The following is a 15,849-nucleotide window of genomic DNA, read 5'->3' on the forward strand; positions in this document are numbered from 1 at the left end:
TGTGATTTTGCTGAATGGAACTCCACAGGGGACTCCTCTAGGATTACTGTCATTTTGATAATTCTGGGTTAGAGAAGTGAGCATAGCCCCAGAAGTGCTTGGCTGACTTTGCCCTTGGGAGGGAGAAGAACAGGTTTGTGTATCTTTTCCCCCTGGCCCAGTTGGCCTTGACTGGAGTTGTCAAGTTCTGACCTTTGACCTGTGTAAATCTGAACACCAAAATCGAAGGCGGAGTCCAGGCTTGTGCCAAAGTTTGTTCACCCAGATTGATGTCTGGGAAAGGGAGGAGATAGCACCTAATAATAGCAGTGCAGGGCTAGGCAATAAGGCATTGCTGGATGAACTGACTGGCCTGTCTGCACTTAGGACATCCTGCGGGGGGCTATTAGGTAGGGATGTCAGAGAATTTCGCCACGAATCTTGGGGAGGCCGAATGCCAGCGCATTCGGCCCCCCCAAAATTGATGGCGAAACGGTCTGCCCCCCGCCCCCCCCCCCGGGACGGGACTTACCTTGGGCGAATCTCCCTGGCGGCGGCAGCTCCGGCGGCAGTTCGGCGGCGGTTCGGCAGCGGCAGCTGCTGGTCTTCCGACCGGCTGCTGCCGCCGCCATTTCCAAGTTAAAAACAAAAAAACAAAAAAAAATGATAGGCTACGTAAAGATTTACGTAGCCTATCACGGCTAGATTTTTAAAAAATACCGTGATAGGCTACGTAAACGTTTACGTAGCCTATCACGGCTGACTGCAGGGAAGCAAACGGCGGCGGCTACGGCCACCGCCATTTGCAGTCCCGGCCGGCCAGGATTCGCAGCGGGAGGGATGGGGTGCCTACCCCCCAGCCAGAATTTCGGGAGGGAGGGACGGGGCGCCTCCCCCCCTGGCCAGAATTTCGGGGGGAGGGACGGAGTGCCTCCCTCCCACCGCAAATCAAAGTTCATTCAAGGTAAGTGACTTTCGTACATCCCTACTATTAGGACGGTCTGCCCTTGAAGACCTATAGAATCCGGGGGATTCCTGAATACTTAGGGGGAGTTTTTGCTTGGCATGGTAGGTGCCCCTGCTGAGGCCGTAGTCTGCCTGTCATGCCTAGGCATCCTCTCTGGAGCTGTGGAACTCAAACGGCTCCCTGGATTTCAGGAGAGCTTCCAGCTATGAAGCGTGCTGGGGAATGGCTGGAGTGCAAGTGGTGTGAGCATTGGAACAAATCCGGCAGACCACAGGTTTATCACTCGTACCATGTGGCAGTTGTGGCAGTGAATAAGGACTACTCCTTGTCCACCATCACACCCTCAATTGGATTGATTTGACTTTAGTTGTCAGGATCTGCCCTTGAGCCTGTGTGAAGCTGAGCACCTAAATCCAAGATCCTCATCTCAGGAGTCAAGGCAGCATGGATTTTCCCCTGCCCTCACTGGAGAGATGTTCTGGTTGAGTGCTAGAACTGCACCCCGAAATTGATCCCTAAGACCCTAAGACCTAGCATGACCACCAGATGTTTTGGACTGGAACTCCCACCATTCCTAACCTGTATAACTGTTGGCCGTGGTGGCTCGGAACGATGTGAGCTGCAGTCCAACACATCTTGAGAGCTTTAGGAGGGGGAAGGCAGGTTTATATCAATTATACCAGATATCCCAAACCAGTCCAGGTAAAGTACTGTTGTACCAGAAAATACAGGGCCCTCTCTATTTATTTATTTATTTATTTATTAAATTTATTAATTGCCCATCTGACTGGTCACCCAGCCACTCTGGGCAATGTACAACCCCCATAAAACAATTTAAAACAATAAAATTTTACCATAATTTTTTTTTTAAATACCCTAACCCACCCCAAATGCCTGCCTGAACAACCACGTTTTTAATGCACGATGGAAGCTCATTAAAGAGGGGGCATGACGGAGTTCCCTAGGGAGGGAGTTCCACAGAGTGGGGGCCACCACAGAGAAGGCCCTCTCCCCCGTCCCCACCAGTCTAGCTGTCCTGGCTGATGGGACAGAGAGAAGGCCATCTGAGGCTGATCTTGTTAAGCGGCCTGTCTGGTGTTGCTGGAGGCGCTCCTTAAGATAGGCTGGGCCGGAACCATATAGGGTTTTAAAGGTCAAAACCAACACCTTGAATTTGGCCCGGAAAACAACTGGTAACCAGTGCAACTCCTTCAGCACTGGAGTGATGTGATCTCGCCGGCGGCTGCCTTTAATCAGGCGAGCCGCCGCGTTCTGTACCAGCTGCAGCTTCCAAACCGTCTTCAAGGGTAACCCCACGTAGAGCGCATTACAGTAGTCTAAACGAGAGGAGACCAGGGCATGTACTACCGATGGGAGCAGATGGTCGGGAAGGAAGGGGCGCAGCCGCCGTATCAGATGGAGTTGATACAGCGCTGTCCGGCTCACAGCTGACACCTGAGCCTCCATGGACAGCTGGGAGTCCAAAATGACCCCCAGGCTGCGGACCTGGTCTTTCAAGGGTAGCCGTACCCCATTCAACACCAGGTCAATATCCCCCAGCCTCCTCTTGTCTCTCACTAAAAGTACCTCGGTCTTGTCAGGGTTGAGCTTCAGCTTATTCCTCCCCATCCAGCCACTCACCGTCTCCAGACATTTGGACAGGGATTCTACGGCCAACCTTGGTGAAGATTTGAATGAGAGGTAGAGCTGCGTGTCATCCGCATATTGATGACACTGCACCCCAAACCTCCTGATGATAGCCCCCAGTGGCTTCACATCGATGTTAAATAGCATCGGGGAGAGGATGGAACCCTGTGGCACCCCACAAGTAAGTGGCCATGGGTCCGAAACCTCCTCTCCCAGTGCTACCCTCTGGTACCTGCCGGAGAGGAAGGACTGGAACCACCGCAATACAGTGTCTCCAATGCCCAACCCCTCCAGGCGGTCCAGGAGGATACCGTGGTCAACGGTATCAAAAGCCACTGAGAGGTCGAGGAGAACAAGGAAGGAGCATTCACCCCTATCCAGAGCCCTCCTCATATCATACACCAAGGCGACCAAGGCCGTTTCTGTCCCATGCCCAGGCCTGAAGCCCGACTGAAATGGGTCTAGATAATCAGTTTCTTCCGAGTGTGCCTTCAACTGCACCGCCACCACCCGCTCAATCACCTTGCCCAAAAATGGCAGATTTGAGACTGGGCGAAAGTTGTTCAGAACTTGAGGATCCAAGGAGGGCTTCTTTAAGAGCGGTCTTATCACTGCCTCCTTGAGGGCTGATGGCATCACTCCCTCCTCAAGGGAGGCGTTCACCACCGCCCTGATCCCTTCACCCAGTCTCTCTCTGCAGCTCATAATGAGCCAAGATGGGCAAGGATCAAGTAAGCAGGTGGTCGGCCTTACAGATGAAAGCACCTTGTCCACTTCATCAGGAGGAAGAAGCTGGAACCGATCCCACAAAACCGGTTTGCCACAGGCCGCCTCTTGCTCACTAACTGTATCCACAGTGTGCAGAGTAACACACCTAATCTGATCAATTTTATCTGCAAAGTGCCTTGCCAAAGCCTCACAGGAGGCCTTAGAATGCTCCAGTGGTTCTGGAGCCACAGGACCGACCAGGCTCCGGACCACTTGTAACAGCCTCCTGGGGCAGCACTCTGCAGATGCGATGGAGGCAGCATAATATTCCTTTTTTGCTGCCTTCACCGCCACGTGATAGGCTGAAGATATAGCTCTAGCCCGTGTCTGATAGTCTTTGGAGCGAGACTTCCTCCACCGGCGCTCTAGCCGTCTCACCTCCTGTTTCAGAGCTCGTAACTGCGGATTGAACCATGGTGCAGTCCGAGCCCTGTTCAGGGGGAGAGGGCGTTTCGGAGCCACCCGATCTAATGCCCCGGTGATTGCGGCATTCCAGCCACCCACCAGGGTCTCGACCGAGTGGCCGTTGGCATGCCCCAGAGAATCCCCAAGCGCGTTCAGGAATCCATTTGGATCCATAAGACGCCTGGGGCGGACAATTTTAATGGGTCCTCCACCCCTGCGGAGGGGTTGTGGAACCGAGAAGTCCAACATCACCAGATAGTGATCTGACCATGACAAGGGGGTGGTGGATATACCCCCGACTTCCAGATCACTCCCCACTTCTCCAGAAACAAACACAAGGTCTAGTGCATGACCGGCTACATGGGTGGGCCCAGTTAGAATATGGTGCAGCTCCCAGGAGGCCATGGTCTCCATGAAGTCCCGAGGTGCTCCTGTGAGGATGGCCTCCGAATGTACGTTGAAGTCCCCCAACACCAGTAAGTTAGGGGACTGTACACGCACATTAGAGACCACCTCAAGCACCTCGGCCAGGGAGTCAGTCGTGCAGCGGGGTGGACGGTACATGAGCAGAATCCCCAGACTGCCCTTCGGGCCCAACCTCCAGTACATGCACTCAGCAACCTTGGTCTCCCGGAGAGGGGGTCTGGTGAAGACCTCCTCTAAGAGGAGATGCATGATATGTGATGATCAGGAGTTATCGAGGCCTTCAGAAGCAAATGGTGAAGTCAGATTGTGATGATGGAAAAGCCTGGTGGACAAGACAGGGAGAGAAGAGAGAAGGACTGTGGCCCCCAACGGCCTTCCAGCAACCTAAGTGGCTCACATGGTCTGAACACGCACCTCCAACATGTCTCCATTCACCCTCCCCATTTACTCTGATATGAACCCGCAGCCACATGGGAGGGGAGGCTGGAGGAGCTGAGCCAGTAGGACAGGCAGGCAGGAAAGGGCTGTAGTTCAGCGGTGGAGCACACACTTTGCATGCAGAAAGTCCCAGGTTCAATCTCCAGCATCTCCAGATAGGGGTGGGAAAGGCTGGAGAACGACTTCCCATCAGTATAGACCAGATTTAGGCAGTAAACGTGGCACCCGTGGGCACCCGTGCACCCTCGGACAGCTTTCCTGGTCCCTGCTGAGGTGCTTTACCCCTTCTACACTTTTTTTAACAACCATTTTTTTTAGTGGCGGCTGGGATGCCTTCAAAGCCAAGTGAGGGCCTCCAGCTGCTCTTCTTTCCCCATGAATGCCCCTGGGCTACACATGGGGCTCAGAGACAATCTTTGGAAATGGAGATGGTGGGCAGCTGCAGGCTGATGCTGAGTGCCCATTTTGTGGTGGTGCCCAGGACAGCTTCTCAAACAGCCAAATGTGCCCACGGGACCAAAAATGTTGCTTTCTCTTGGTGTAGACAATACTGAATTCGCTGGACCAATAGACTTTAACTGTGGAAATATTATGGGCTTCAGTTTGTCTCTAGAGTTAAAGAATTCTGTGAAATGTGCTTCCCACCTTTCTGTTATAATTTGGGCCTCCTTCAGATATCTTATTAGTTAGGTATGCCAACGGATTCCGGAATCTTGTAACATCTTTTTCTAACATGGCAGCTTCTATCTCTGCCCACTAGCGTTATCTGATATCCGTCTTTCCTTTTGTACAGCAACTTTTTATATTATGTATTATATATGTTGACTTGACTCTTCAGCCAAATAGGGCTCCAAGAGTGGCATACAAAGATTAATAATGAGACAGCCCCTGCCCTCAGTCTTACAGTCTAAAGGAAAAGGAAAGGTTCCTCCTGTGCAAGCACTGGGTCATTACTGATCCCTAGAGGGAAGCCGGCGCTGTGCTGGCGTTTTCATGGCAGACTATAGCTGGGTGGTTTGCCATTGCCTTCCCCAGTCATGATTACCTTTCCCCCAGCAAGCTGGGTACTCATTTTACTGACCTCGGAAGGATGGAAGGCTGAGTCGACCTGAGCCGGCTACCTGAGACCCGGCTTCCGCTGGGATCAAACTCAGGTCGTGGGGAGAGTTTCAGCTGCAATACTGCTGCCTATCACTCTGCGCCACACAAGGCTTACAATCTAAAACACATAACATAAAAGGAAAAGTGATAGGGAAGAAGGAGGAAAAAAGCAAAACTCAGGCAGCAGTTCTTAGGTTCAAATAGAGATGGAAGAATCAGTGAGGTTCTCTGATTTCCACCTCAGAGCTTAGTTCATCTCATTCCCATTCCCCAAATGGGAGCACTCCCCCACCCCCAATTTGTACAAGGAAAGTGTGCATTTTGCTGCACATTATTTAAAGTGCACACCAGAAATGAACAGTTTCTCCAGTAAATTAAAGTCTGAAAATATAATTTTTTTAAAAATGTGCATTTTAAAGACCACATTCTTGCTAAAAAAAAATTTAAATGCATTCACAAGCTTGAGAAATATGCAAGCGGTTTTGATAACTGCATTCCCATCCACATTTGGGGTTGCTAATGGGACACATTCCAGTGGAAAACAAATCAAAATGAAATTCTCGTACATCTCTAGTTTCGAAGTTCTCATAGCTGCTCCTTCTGGCAGGGAAGTGTGAAAAAGCTATCTGGAGCTGTTTCTTCTCTGGCTGCTGGATGGGGCCAGGTTGGTCTCTCCCTTGCCAGGATGACATTCCTGGGAGGCAGAGCTGGGGTGCAGCCTCCAAGTTGCCCTGGGTTTTCTGGCCATCGATGAGCCAGAGTCCTTTTGTTGCAGGGCCAAAGGAAAACTCACACTGCATGTGTAAGAGAAGAAAGAGTTTAAAATCCTTTAAGTAAAATGACTGAAAAGAGAAATTCTTCCCAAGAATGTGTACATTCAAGATAAGACTAACTTGCAAGGAAGTAGAACTAGATGAAGGACCAGATGTAACCGCAAACATCCTGTGAAAACTGTGGAAGCTTTTCACCTTAGCTATTGTTTATACAGCATAATGTATAGCTGTGCTTACGTGTAGCCATGTAGTTGTAAATTGTCAAAGCTATAGAAAGAGCTAAGTCAAAGCTATCTTTTGATAGACCTCTCTCAGAGCTCTAACCATGCATGCATATACACTTAATAAAGCTGCCTGAAAGAGTGACAGACTTGCATTTTCTTCGGTTGTCTGGGCCTCCAGCCTAAGAGAACCTCTTCCCTGACACATGTATCTTTTTTCACGAGTGCAATATATGATAAAGCAGAAGGAGGGAACTGCCCAAGCTTAGGCCCAAGTCTCACTGTGGTATAGTGACATGGAAAGGGCCATTGACATAGTCATGCCTGTGGAGCTCTGATAGATCTTTGGTTTTAGAAGAACATTGGGCTAGGAAGCAGGATATTTACGTCCCTCCATTGGGAGAATTTACCATTTATTCCGACTCTCTGCTTTCTGCTCTTTAACCAGTTACTGATCCATAAGAGGACCTGTCTTCTTATTCCATGACTGCTAAGTTTGCTTAGGAGTCTTTGGTGAGGGCCTCTGTCAAAAGCCTTTTGGTCCAAGTAAAGAATGTCTACCAGATCACCCCTGTCTACATGTTTATTGATACTCTCAAAGAACTGTAAAAGGTTAGTGAGACAGGACTTACCTTTGCGGAAGCCATGTTGCTTCTTTTTTAGCAGGGCTTGTCCTTCTATATGCTTACTAATTTTATCTTTAATAATGCCTTAACCAACCAATTTAATAATGCCTTAACCAACCAATCATTTTTGAAAATTGGTGTTATATTGGCCATCTTCCAGTCCTCTGGTATAGAGGGTGATCTTTAGGGACATGTTACATATTTTGGTTAGAAGATCAGCAATTTCATATTTGAGTTCTTTGAGAACTCTAGGATATATACCATCCGGGCCCAGTGATTTATTTGCTTTCAATGTATCAATAAGGTTGAGAACTTCATCTCTTGTCACCACTATTTGCGTCAGTTCCACAGACTCCCTTCCTGAAAACCTCAGTTCAGGCACAGGTATCTGTCCTATATCTTCAGCAGTGAAGATGGGTGAAAAAAAAATCATTCAGCTTCTCTGCAGTCTCGTTGCCCTCCTTCAGTACCCCTTTCACTCCATTGTCATCCAATGGTCCAACTGCCTCCCTAGCTGGTTTTCTGCTTCTGATATATTTAAATAATGCTTTAATGTTGGCCTTGATGTTGTTAGCGACATGCTCTTCAAAATGTTTTTTTGCATCTCTTATTGTCTGCTTGCATCACCTTTGTGCAAGCTTGTGTTCCCTTTTGTTTTCCTCACTTGGGCAAGACTGCCATTTTCTGAAGGAAGCTCTCTTTTCTCTAATAGCTCCCTTAACACTGCTCGTTAACCGTGCCGGTGACCTCTTGGACTTGGTGCTACCTTTCCTAACCTGCAGTATACATTTCAGCTGGGCTTCTATTATTGTGGTTTTGAGTAATCTCCAAGCATTTTGAAGGGAGTTAATACTCTTGACTCCCCCTTTTAACTTCCTTTTCACTAGTTCCCTCATTTTAGAGAAGTACCTCTTTTGAAGCCAAATGTGACTGTGTTGGACTTCTTGGGCAATTTTCCACTTAAATATATGTTAAATCTGATAGCACTGTGATCACTGTTTCCAATTCATTCAACAACGTTTACAGCTCTCAACCTCCTGGGAACCAACAGTGTAAGGCACAGCTGAACAGGCCAAAATGACACTGTAGAGACTCTAAAGCAACTGTTTTTAATGCTGCCATCTTGAATGTTGCAGGGCCAAACTGCAACTTTCGTTGCATGTATCTTTCCCTCAGGCGTCTACAGCGATTAACCCTCCACCTCAGTCTGATTGGCTCTTGGTGTCTTAATGGTGGTCCCCCATCATGCAGCCATGAGGAATCATGGCTCAGCCCCAGGAAGGGACCCCCTAAACCTAAGAGACACCAAGCAACTGTCTTAGTGGTGCCACTCCTAGGTTGGGTTCCTTGGGAAGGGGATGACAGCTAAGTTGATTATTTGGATGTCTTCCTAGCCTCAACTTGTTCAGGTTGGTCCTGTCCACAGAGTGAACTGGGAGCTTCCAGAAAGCCAGGAAAAACCGTGCTTGCCCATATGCTGGGGGGTGGGGGGTGGGGAGATGAACCTTTTGGGCAACTAGGTATGGACTTCTAATACGGCCCATCCCTCTTACATTCAAGTACTATAGAATTTACAGTGTAATGAGGGTACATGATGCCACTAGATATCAGGAGGCCCTCCTCCTTCAGCAAGTCATGGTAGACATTCTGTGTGAGCTCACACAGGTCTTTACCTGTGTGTGTGTGTGTGGTGGGGGTGGGGTGTTTCCCAATGAAATGCTCACAGACCAAGGAATGGCCTTCACATCACAGCTGAACCAACCTCCTTCTCTGTTTACAGATTTCCCCTTTTCATTCCCAGACCTTGAGTCTGGTTAAGTGCTGGAACTGCACCTTGAATATGATCCTGTGCAAGGTGGAAAGAGAAAACCCTAAGACCTAGAAAAGGAAGAAGCACCAGAAATGCTGGTGCTTCATTGCAGCTGTATAATTTAGGGCAGAACAGAGTCCTTTGTTGCTGCTTTTATTACACAATTGGGCATAAGAAATGCTTGTTGGTTTTCTACAGATTACCTATCTATTACCAGCAGATCCAGACCTACCTTCCCCACCTATGTCTTAGAAGAAGTCTGCTTGGTGCAGAGGCAGGGGGACATTTCTTAGTCATGACTAGATTATCAACATGAAACCACATTGTTGGTCTGCTCTGCCTCTGCTCCTTCCAGAAAATCCCTGAGAACAAAACCAGGGGAAGTCCCTCAAGTCTATGATTCTCAATATGGGTCAAAGCCAATCATGATAAGCCTCTGAGACTCACATATTAAACCAGGAGATGTTGAATGTTAGCAGCATCACTGATGCATTTTCCTGGAAGGAGCCCTCTGATCTGAAAGCAAAGCAGGCAAATATCTATCCCAGATCCCTCTGGTGGAAATTTATGCTGGAATAGTGTGAGAGCTCTGATGTGGCTAAACTATGGGAGTCTTGTGTATTTTCATAAAAATAACTGCCAAGTGGTAAATTCTCACCAACAATGAGGTCTCCTGGCCTGTCATAATTTTTTGTGATTTAAAAGGACTGTCACATGGGCACTTGGTCCTCAGCATCCTCTGGGTGGCCTCAGGAAGGATCCAAAACAGCAGCACCCAAATCATCAGTGGTACAGAAAGATCTTCCCTCCTAGGTCAAAGACCAACCCCACCCCACCCCACCCCACCCCACCAAACAAACACCACACCCTGAAAGAGAGTGGATTTTACAGGCCCTGGCAGGGGAATTGGAGCTTAGCCAGAAATTAGCAGACACCAAGTCCCACATAGGAGGGCTCAGGGTGTATTTATGCAAGCACGTTTTCTCCAGGATGTCTTTGTTATTGACATGCTGGATGGAAATCCATTGGGGATTCATCAGTAATTACTAATGTAGCAGCCATATCAGGGGTCAGACTAAGTAGTCTCCTGCTTCATGTTCTTGCTGAGCTCTTGATCTCTGAAATATATGTTTGTAAGCTGACGAGACACAGGAATGTCTTATCTTGTCAACAAAGGCTAAGGTCATAGAATTGTATATCATGTTCTCTGCTGTTCTCTGCTTATCATGGCTACCCTGTAACCCATTTCTTGTATTATAAACAATGGTGCTAGGAGAAAAAATGTTGAAAAAATGCAACCCCACACGGGAGGGAGAGGAGGAGCCATTTCCTATGTGTCACAATATCTATAAAAACAATGTGCTGATGTAAATCGGGGCTTTTGGCTCTTTGGAAGTGATTCCAGCCTTAAGCCCGCGTGTTAAATAAAGAAAAAACTCTTTTTCCTTCACTCCGTGGTCTCTCTGACTCTGAGTTCTGCAACACTGTCATTGTGATAATTCCAGGTTAGAGAAATAAGCACAGCCCCAGAATGCTGGGCTCCCTTTGTACATTGGAAGGAGCAAAACAGGTTTGCTTCTGCATAGGACAGATGAAGTTGACTTTAGTTGTCAGACTTTGCCCTTTGACTGGTGTAAATCTGAACACCTAATTCGAAGATGGAGTCCAGGCTTATGCAAAGTTAATTAGCCCAGATTAATGGCTGGGAATGGGAGGAGTTGGCACCTAATTATAGCAGTGCATGGCTGGGCAATAAGGCATTGCTGGATGAATTGACCAGTCTGTCTGCAGTTAGAATAACCTGTATGGGCATTAGTTCTCTTAGGTTGGGCCACCTCCAAAGAACTGAATCCAAGGGATTCCCGAATGCTTTGGGGGACTTTTTGTTTGGGCATTAGTTCTCTTAGGTTGGGCCACCTCCAAAGAACTGAATCCAAGGGATTCCCGAATGCTTTGGGGGACTTTTTGTTTGGGCATTAGTTCTCTTAGGTTGGGCCACCTCCAAAGAACTGAATCCAAGGGATTCCCGAATGCTTTGGGGGACTTTTTGTTTGGGCATTAGTTCTCTTAGGTTGGGCCACCTCCAAAGAACTGAATCCAAGGGATTCCCGAATGCTTTGGGGGACTTTTTGTTTGGGCATTAGTTCTCTTAGGTTGGGCCACCTCCAAAGAACTGAATCCAAGGGATTCCTGAATGCTTTGGGGGACTTTTTGTTTGGGCATTAGTTCTCTTAGGTTGGGCCACCTCCAAAGAACTGAATCCAAGGGATTCCCGAATGCTTTGGGGGACTTTTTGTTTAGGCATTAGTTCTCTTAGGTTGGGCCACCTCCAAAGAACTGAATCCAAGGGATTCCCGAATGCTTTGGGGGACTTTTTGTTTGGCATGGCAGGTGTCCCTGCTGAGGCCCTACTCTCACTGTTGTGCCTTAGCATCCTCCATGGAGCTGTGGAGCTCAGATGGCTCCCTGGCATTCAGGGGAGCTGCAGGCTATGAAGCAGGCTGGGAAATGGCCAGAGCGCAAGTGGAACAAATATCAGAACAAATGCAACTGAGTAGAGGTGAGAGCCCATTACCATGACTACCATGTGGTGGTGGCAGCAAAGAAGACCTCTTTCTTGGCCACCATTGCACCCTCAAGCCAATGGATTTGACTTTAGATCTCAGAGTCTACCCTTGGCCCTGTGTGAAGCTGAGCACTTAAACCTAAGGGTCACATCTCAGGAGTCAAGGCAACATGGACCTTTCCCTCTACTGCACTCTGAATTTAATCCTTGGAGAACCCTAGGAGAACCCTTGAAGACCTAGGATACCCTCCAGATGTTTTGGACTGTAATTCCTATCATTCCTAAGCAATATAGCCATTGGCTGCGGTGGCTAGGAATGGTGGGAGCTCTATACCAATTATATGAGGGATGCAAAACGTGCCCAGGTACAACTAAACTTGCAGCACCAGAAAGTACAGGACCCTGCCCAAGGGGTGGTTCACGATATGTGACTATCAGGGATCATCGAGCCCTTCAGAAGAAAACGGAGGAGTCTGACTGTGATGGTGCCAAAGGCTGGCAGATTTGTGCGATCGATGGGCAAGATAGAGAAAGGGGAGAGAGTGACTGTGGCCCCCTCCAGCACACCTAAGTGGCTAACACGGTCTCCCTGAACACACACACACACACACACACACACAATGCTTCCCCCTGGGGTTTTCCCACATGGAGCCCTTATTTTGCAGTCAGCCAGTATCTGTACTGGGTTTTGTTGCCTGTGGTTTGTAACCCATGATCCACTCCAAGCCCCTTTTTCTTGGTGGGCATAGCAGTTTTTGGCATCAAGATGAGGGAGGTGGGCCAGGACAGAATGTATCCAGGTATCATTTCCTTTCCCCTCCCACAGTACGTTTTCTCCATTCTGCGCATGAGCATGGGTGAGTGTGACTAGCCTGCACATGCCAATTTTCGTGTGTGTGTGTGTGTGTGTGTGTGTATGGATAGATAGATAGATAGATAGATAGATAGATAGATAGATAGATAAACTGGCACTCCTGATACCCATTTAACAGCACAGCTACTGATGATGCCAGAAGCCAAAACATTTAGCTTAATTTTTTTAAAAAATACTCTGTTGTTAGTCTTTCTATCCAGGAGTGCAGTATTTTGGAATTCCTTAATTTAGAAATCAGGAGCACAGAACTCTACTATATCTGGTAACTTCCTTCCCAGTTTCCCAGCAAACATGGCTGCTAGAAAGGGGGCCTGCTGAGAGCAGACAGAGCAGGTTCCCCCCTCCTTGCTTTGTAAAAAGAAAGCCACCGCCTCCTTTCCCCCCTAATTTATTATCCTTGCGCAAGTCTGTTCTTCTGGAATACCACTAACATAAACTTAAATTTATTGGACAAGCAAACAACTACAACGGAACAACTGAAGTTAAGCAGGGGATTTCAGTATGGGTGCTAAACACAGGGCATTTGGGGAGTAAAGTGGCAAAAGAAACAAGGGGCTGCCAATGCCATTTTGAAAAGCTGGAAGGACCTGCAGGTCAGGACATGCCACTGCAACAGGAAATATTCTAAGCCAGGTGACCAGGAGAGGATGGGAATCTCCAACATGTCATCCATCTTCCCCAGGCACAACTCCTCCCAGCTTGCTTCCATTCTGCATTTCCCTGTCCACTGCATCAAAGAAAAGGTGCTGCTGTTCTGCTTTTCCCCTCCTTAACGGAGTTTCCACGTTGAGCAAAAGGTCTGGAGAACTGCTGGGAAAACACGGGTGGATTACAAAAGGACAACAACATTATCTGGATCACCCATGAAATGTGAGTGAATGAGCCATGATGATTCTTCAAAAAATTCTCATACAGAGAAGCCCCTGCTGTTCCCTTTCACATGTTTTCTCACTGGCCACAGCAACTGCCTGATGGTGCTCTGGAGATGAGTTGCTTGGACTGAGAGGTGCCAGCTCTGAAGGGGAGGCTTTATAGAGCCTGGTGGGCAGGGATTGGCCCTTGTGAGGGTCAGCTGATGGAATGCTCAGGCGGGATGGTACTGCAGTCTAGATTGCGCCCTCAAAGCATCAAGCTCAGTCACCCAAACTTGCAGTGGAAAGGAGGACACATGAGTTAAGGCTTAGAGCCTGGCTCCAGGGAGATGGGCTCAACATGTGCACGCACGCACACGCACACGCACACACACACACACGTGCACATACAGAATGGTGCCAAATGGAGGATTCTAGGAGCATCTCTACACCAGCCTAAAATCCTGCATTTAAAACAGCTTTCTGCTTCCATTTTAAATGCAAGATCACAACTTATCTGAGTCTTCCATTCTCTTTCATTGATCTCACTCATCTTCTTGCCGCTTTTCCTCTTTTCGCAGAGGGAACTCCGGTGGAACACAACGGGGTAATTTGACAGCTCATTATCTGAGATCTATTTAAAAACGGAACAAAGGGCATTTAGTGCAGGAGACCCCCTGGAGGTTCACGGCGTCATGTAAAGAGCCCGCAAACTTCCGGGATGGAGCCATCTCAATCGTAGGATCAAAGCTCCGTGTGAAGAAAGCCTAGCACTACCGGTCAAAAGGCATCATGCAGTATTCTGTCTTTTCTTCCTTAACAGACTTATTTTTGTGGAAAGAAAAAAGATGGGAAAAGCAGTGGGGAAGTCCCTCCATGCGAGCAACTACTTGTGCATAGGTGTCCCATTTTGGATGTCTGCACTGATGGTGCAGAGGTTGGGCAGGACAATGCGTGACACCGGGAGTTGGGGCAGGAGGTACGGCCACCCCCTGTGATGAAAGTTCCTAGAATCCCCCCTCCCAGCCACGGAACTGCAAGGAGCAGCACTACCACTGCCACCTAACTGGCCCTTGACCTACTGCCAGGCAAGCGTCTCTGCTTCCACCACCCCACCTCGTCCGGCTTGGAGACAGTGGTGCCACGAGGGCTGGACCCCAGGGCCAATGTCCTGGGCCCTGTAACTCTGGGCTCCCCAAAATGACCACCCAGAGCACAGCAGGTGGGCAGTGTCAAAGAGTTCCAACGCCTGGGCCAGCGTAGGCATGCTGGGGTTGGCTGCGGCCGACTGTGCTCACCGCAGCATCTGTTTTCTTCTTATTTTTAAAAAAGGTTTTGATGTCCGGAGGTGGATGGCTGGGCCTGCACGTGGAAGCAGATGCCCATTTCATTATTTTGACCATTCTACTGCAAAATGGTGCCTGTTCCCAAGGAAAGTGCATTTCGCATCAGGGCAGTGGAAGCAGATTCCGTTTTACTTCTCTAGTCATGATGGTGCTACAATTTAAGTACCTTAAAAATGCCAAAGTGCACGTGCTCAGAGTATTTCTCTTTTTTCGGAGGTGGCACACAATTTCCCCCATTTTCTTTTGCTCTAACACAGGGCTGGGGAACACCAGGATTGGGTCCCAATCTGGCCCTCCTGGAGTCCCAATCTGGGGCTTCCCAGGTCACCGTGCCCCCTCCCCTGGCCCGGCCCCCTTTTCCCCTACCATGAATGGTTTGGTGGTTTCCAGATGTTTACTCAGTTTTGTCCCCATTCTAAAATGTTGAAATGCCTCTCCTAAGGCTGAGTTCCTGGCAGGAAGAGATTTAAGCTAAATAGCTTTGGCTATTGGGCGGTATAGAAATGTAATAAATGAATAATAAATAAATAAAAATGCTGCTGGGTTTTTGCTTTTTGGTATTTTTTGCCCCCATCCCTTTTGCCTTTGGCTGGAATGCGCCCTCCCCCAAGGGCTTCTCTGAAATTTAATTTGGTCCTTGCACTGAAAGAGGTCCCCATCCCTCCTCTACATATGAGGAATATAGAAAGAGTTGGAATGTAAGGAATGGCAGTTGGGGAGGAAAGTAATGTGAGTTGCCTGCTTCAGAGGTGAAGTTCTGCCTGTGGCCATGTAAAGAGAGACCCCTGTAAGGCCATTAGTTCCAGGGTTAAAATTACCTGGCAGCACCATTGCCAGACACCTGGAATGTGGGGAGAGTGACCGTAAGTGCAAAGCAGGTTAAGGGAAAGGAGTTCGAAAAGATGCCTTTGATTTGGTTTGAGGGGTTCGGATACATAGCATTCATTGGGTTAATTTCTACCCCACCTTTCTACCCAGAAATAGTATTCAAGGTGGCTTACAACAATGAAAGACAATATTTAGAATAAAAACATAATTCAGACAATCATAG

At 48.3% G+C, this 15,849-nt stretch overlaps 1 protein-coding gene across 1 annotated transcript in view; it reads right to left on the reverse strand.

Annotated features, from left to right (window-relative positions):
* Window positions 1-14,719, reverse strand: part of LOC146353294 (extracellular calcium-sensing receptor-like) — a 42,929-nt gene extending 28,210 nt beyond the window's left edge. Inside the window, exon 1 of the mRNA XM_084829711.1 lies at window positions 14,535-14,719. Coding sequence (XP_084685837.1) covers window positions 14,535-14,719 — 185 coding nt within the window. The remainder of the gene's footprint in view (window positions 1-14,534) is intronic.
* Window positions 14,720-15,849: the final 1,130 nt, after the last annotated feature.

Source organism: Heloderma suspectum, chromosome 2, assembly GCF_057233095.1.
Source record: "Heloderma suspectum isolate Gila_16-S chromosome 2, 16-S_ref, whole genome shotgun sequence".
Lineage (NCBI taxonomy): Eukaryota > Metazoa > Chordata > Lepidosauria > Squamata > Helodermatidae > Heloderma > Heloderma suspectum.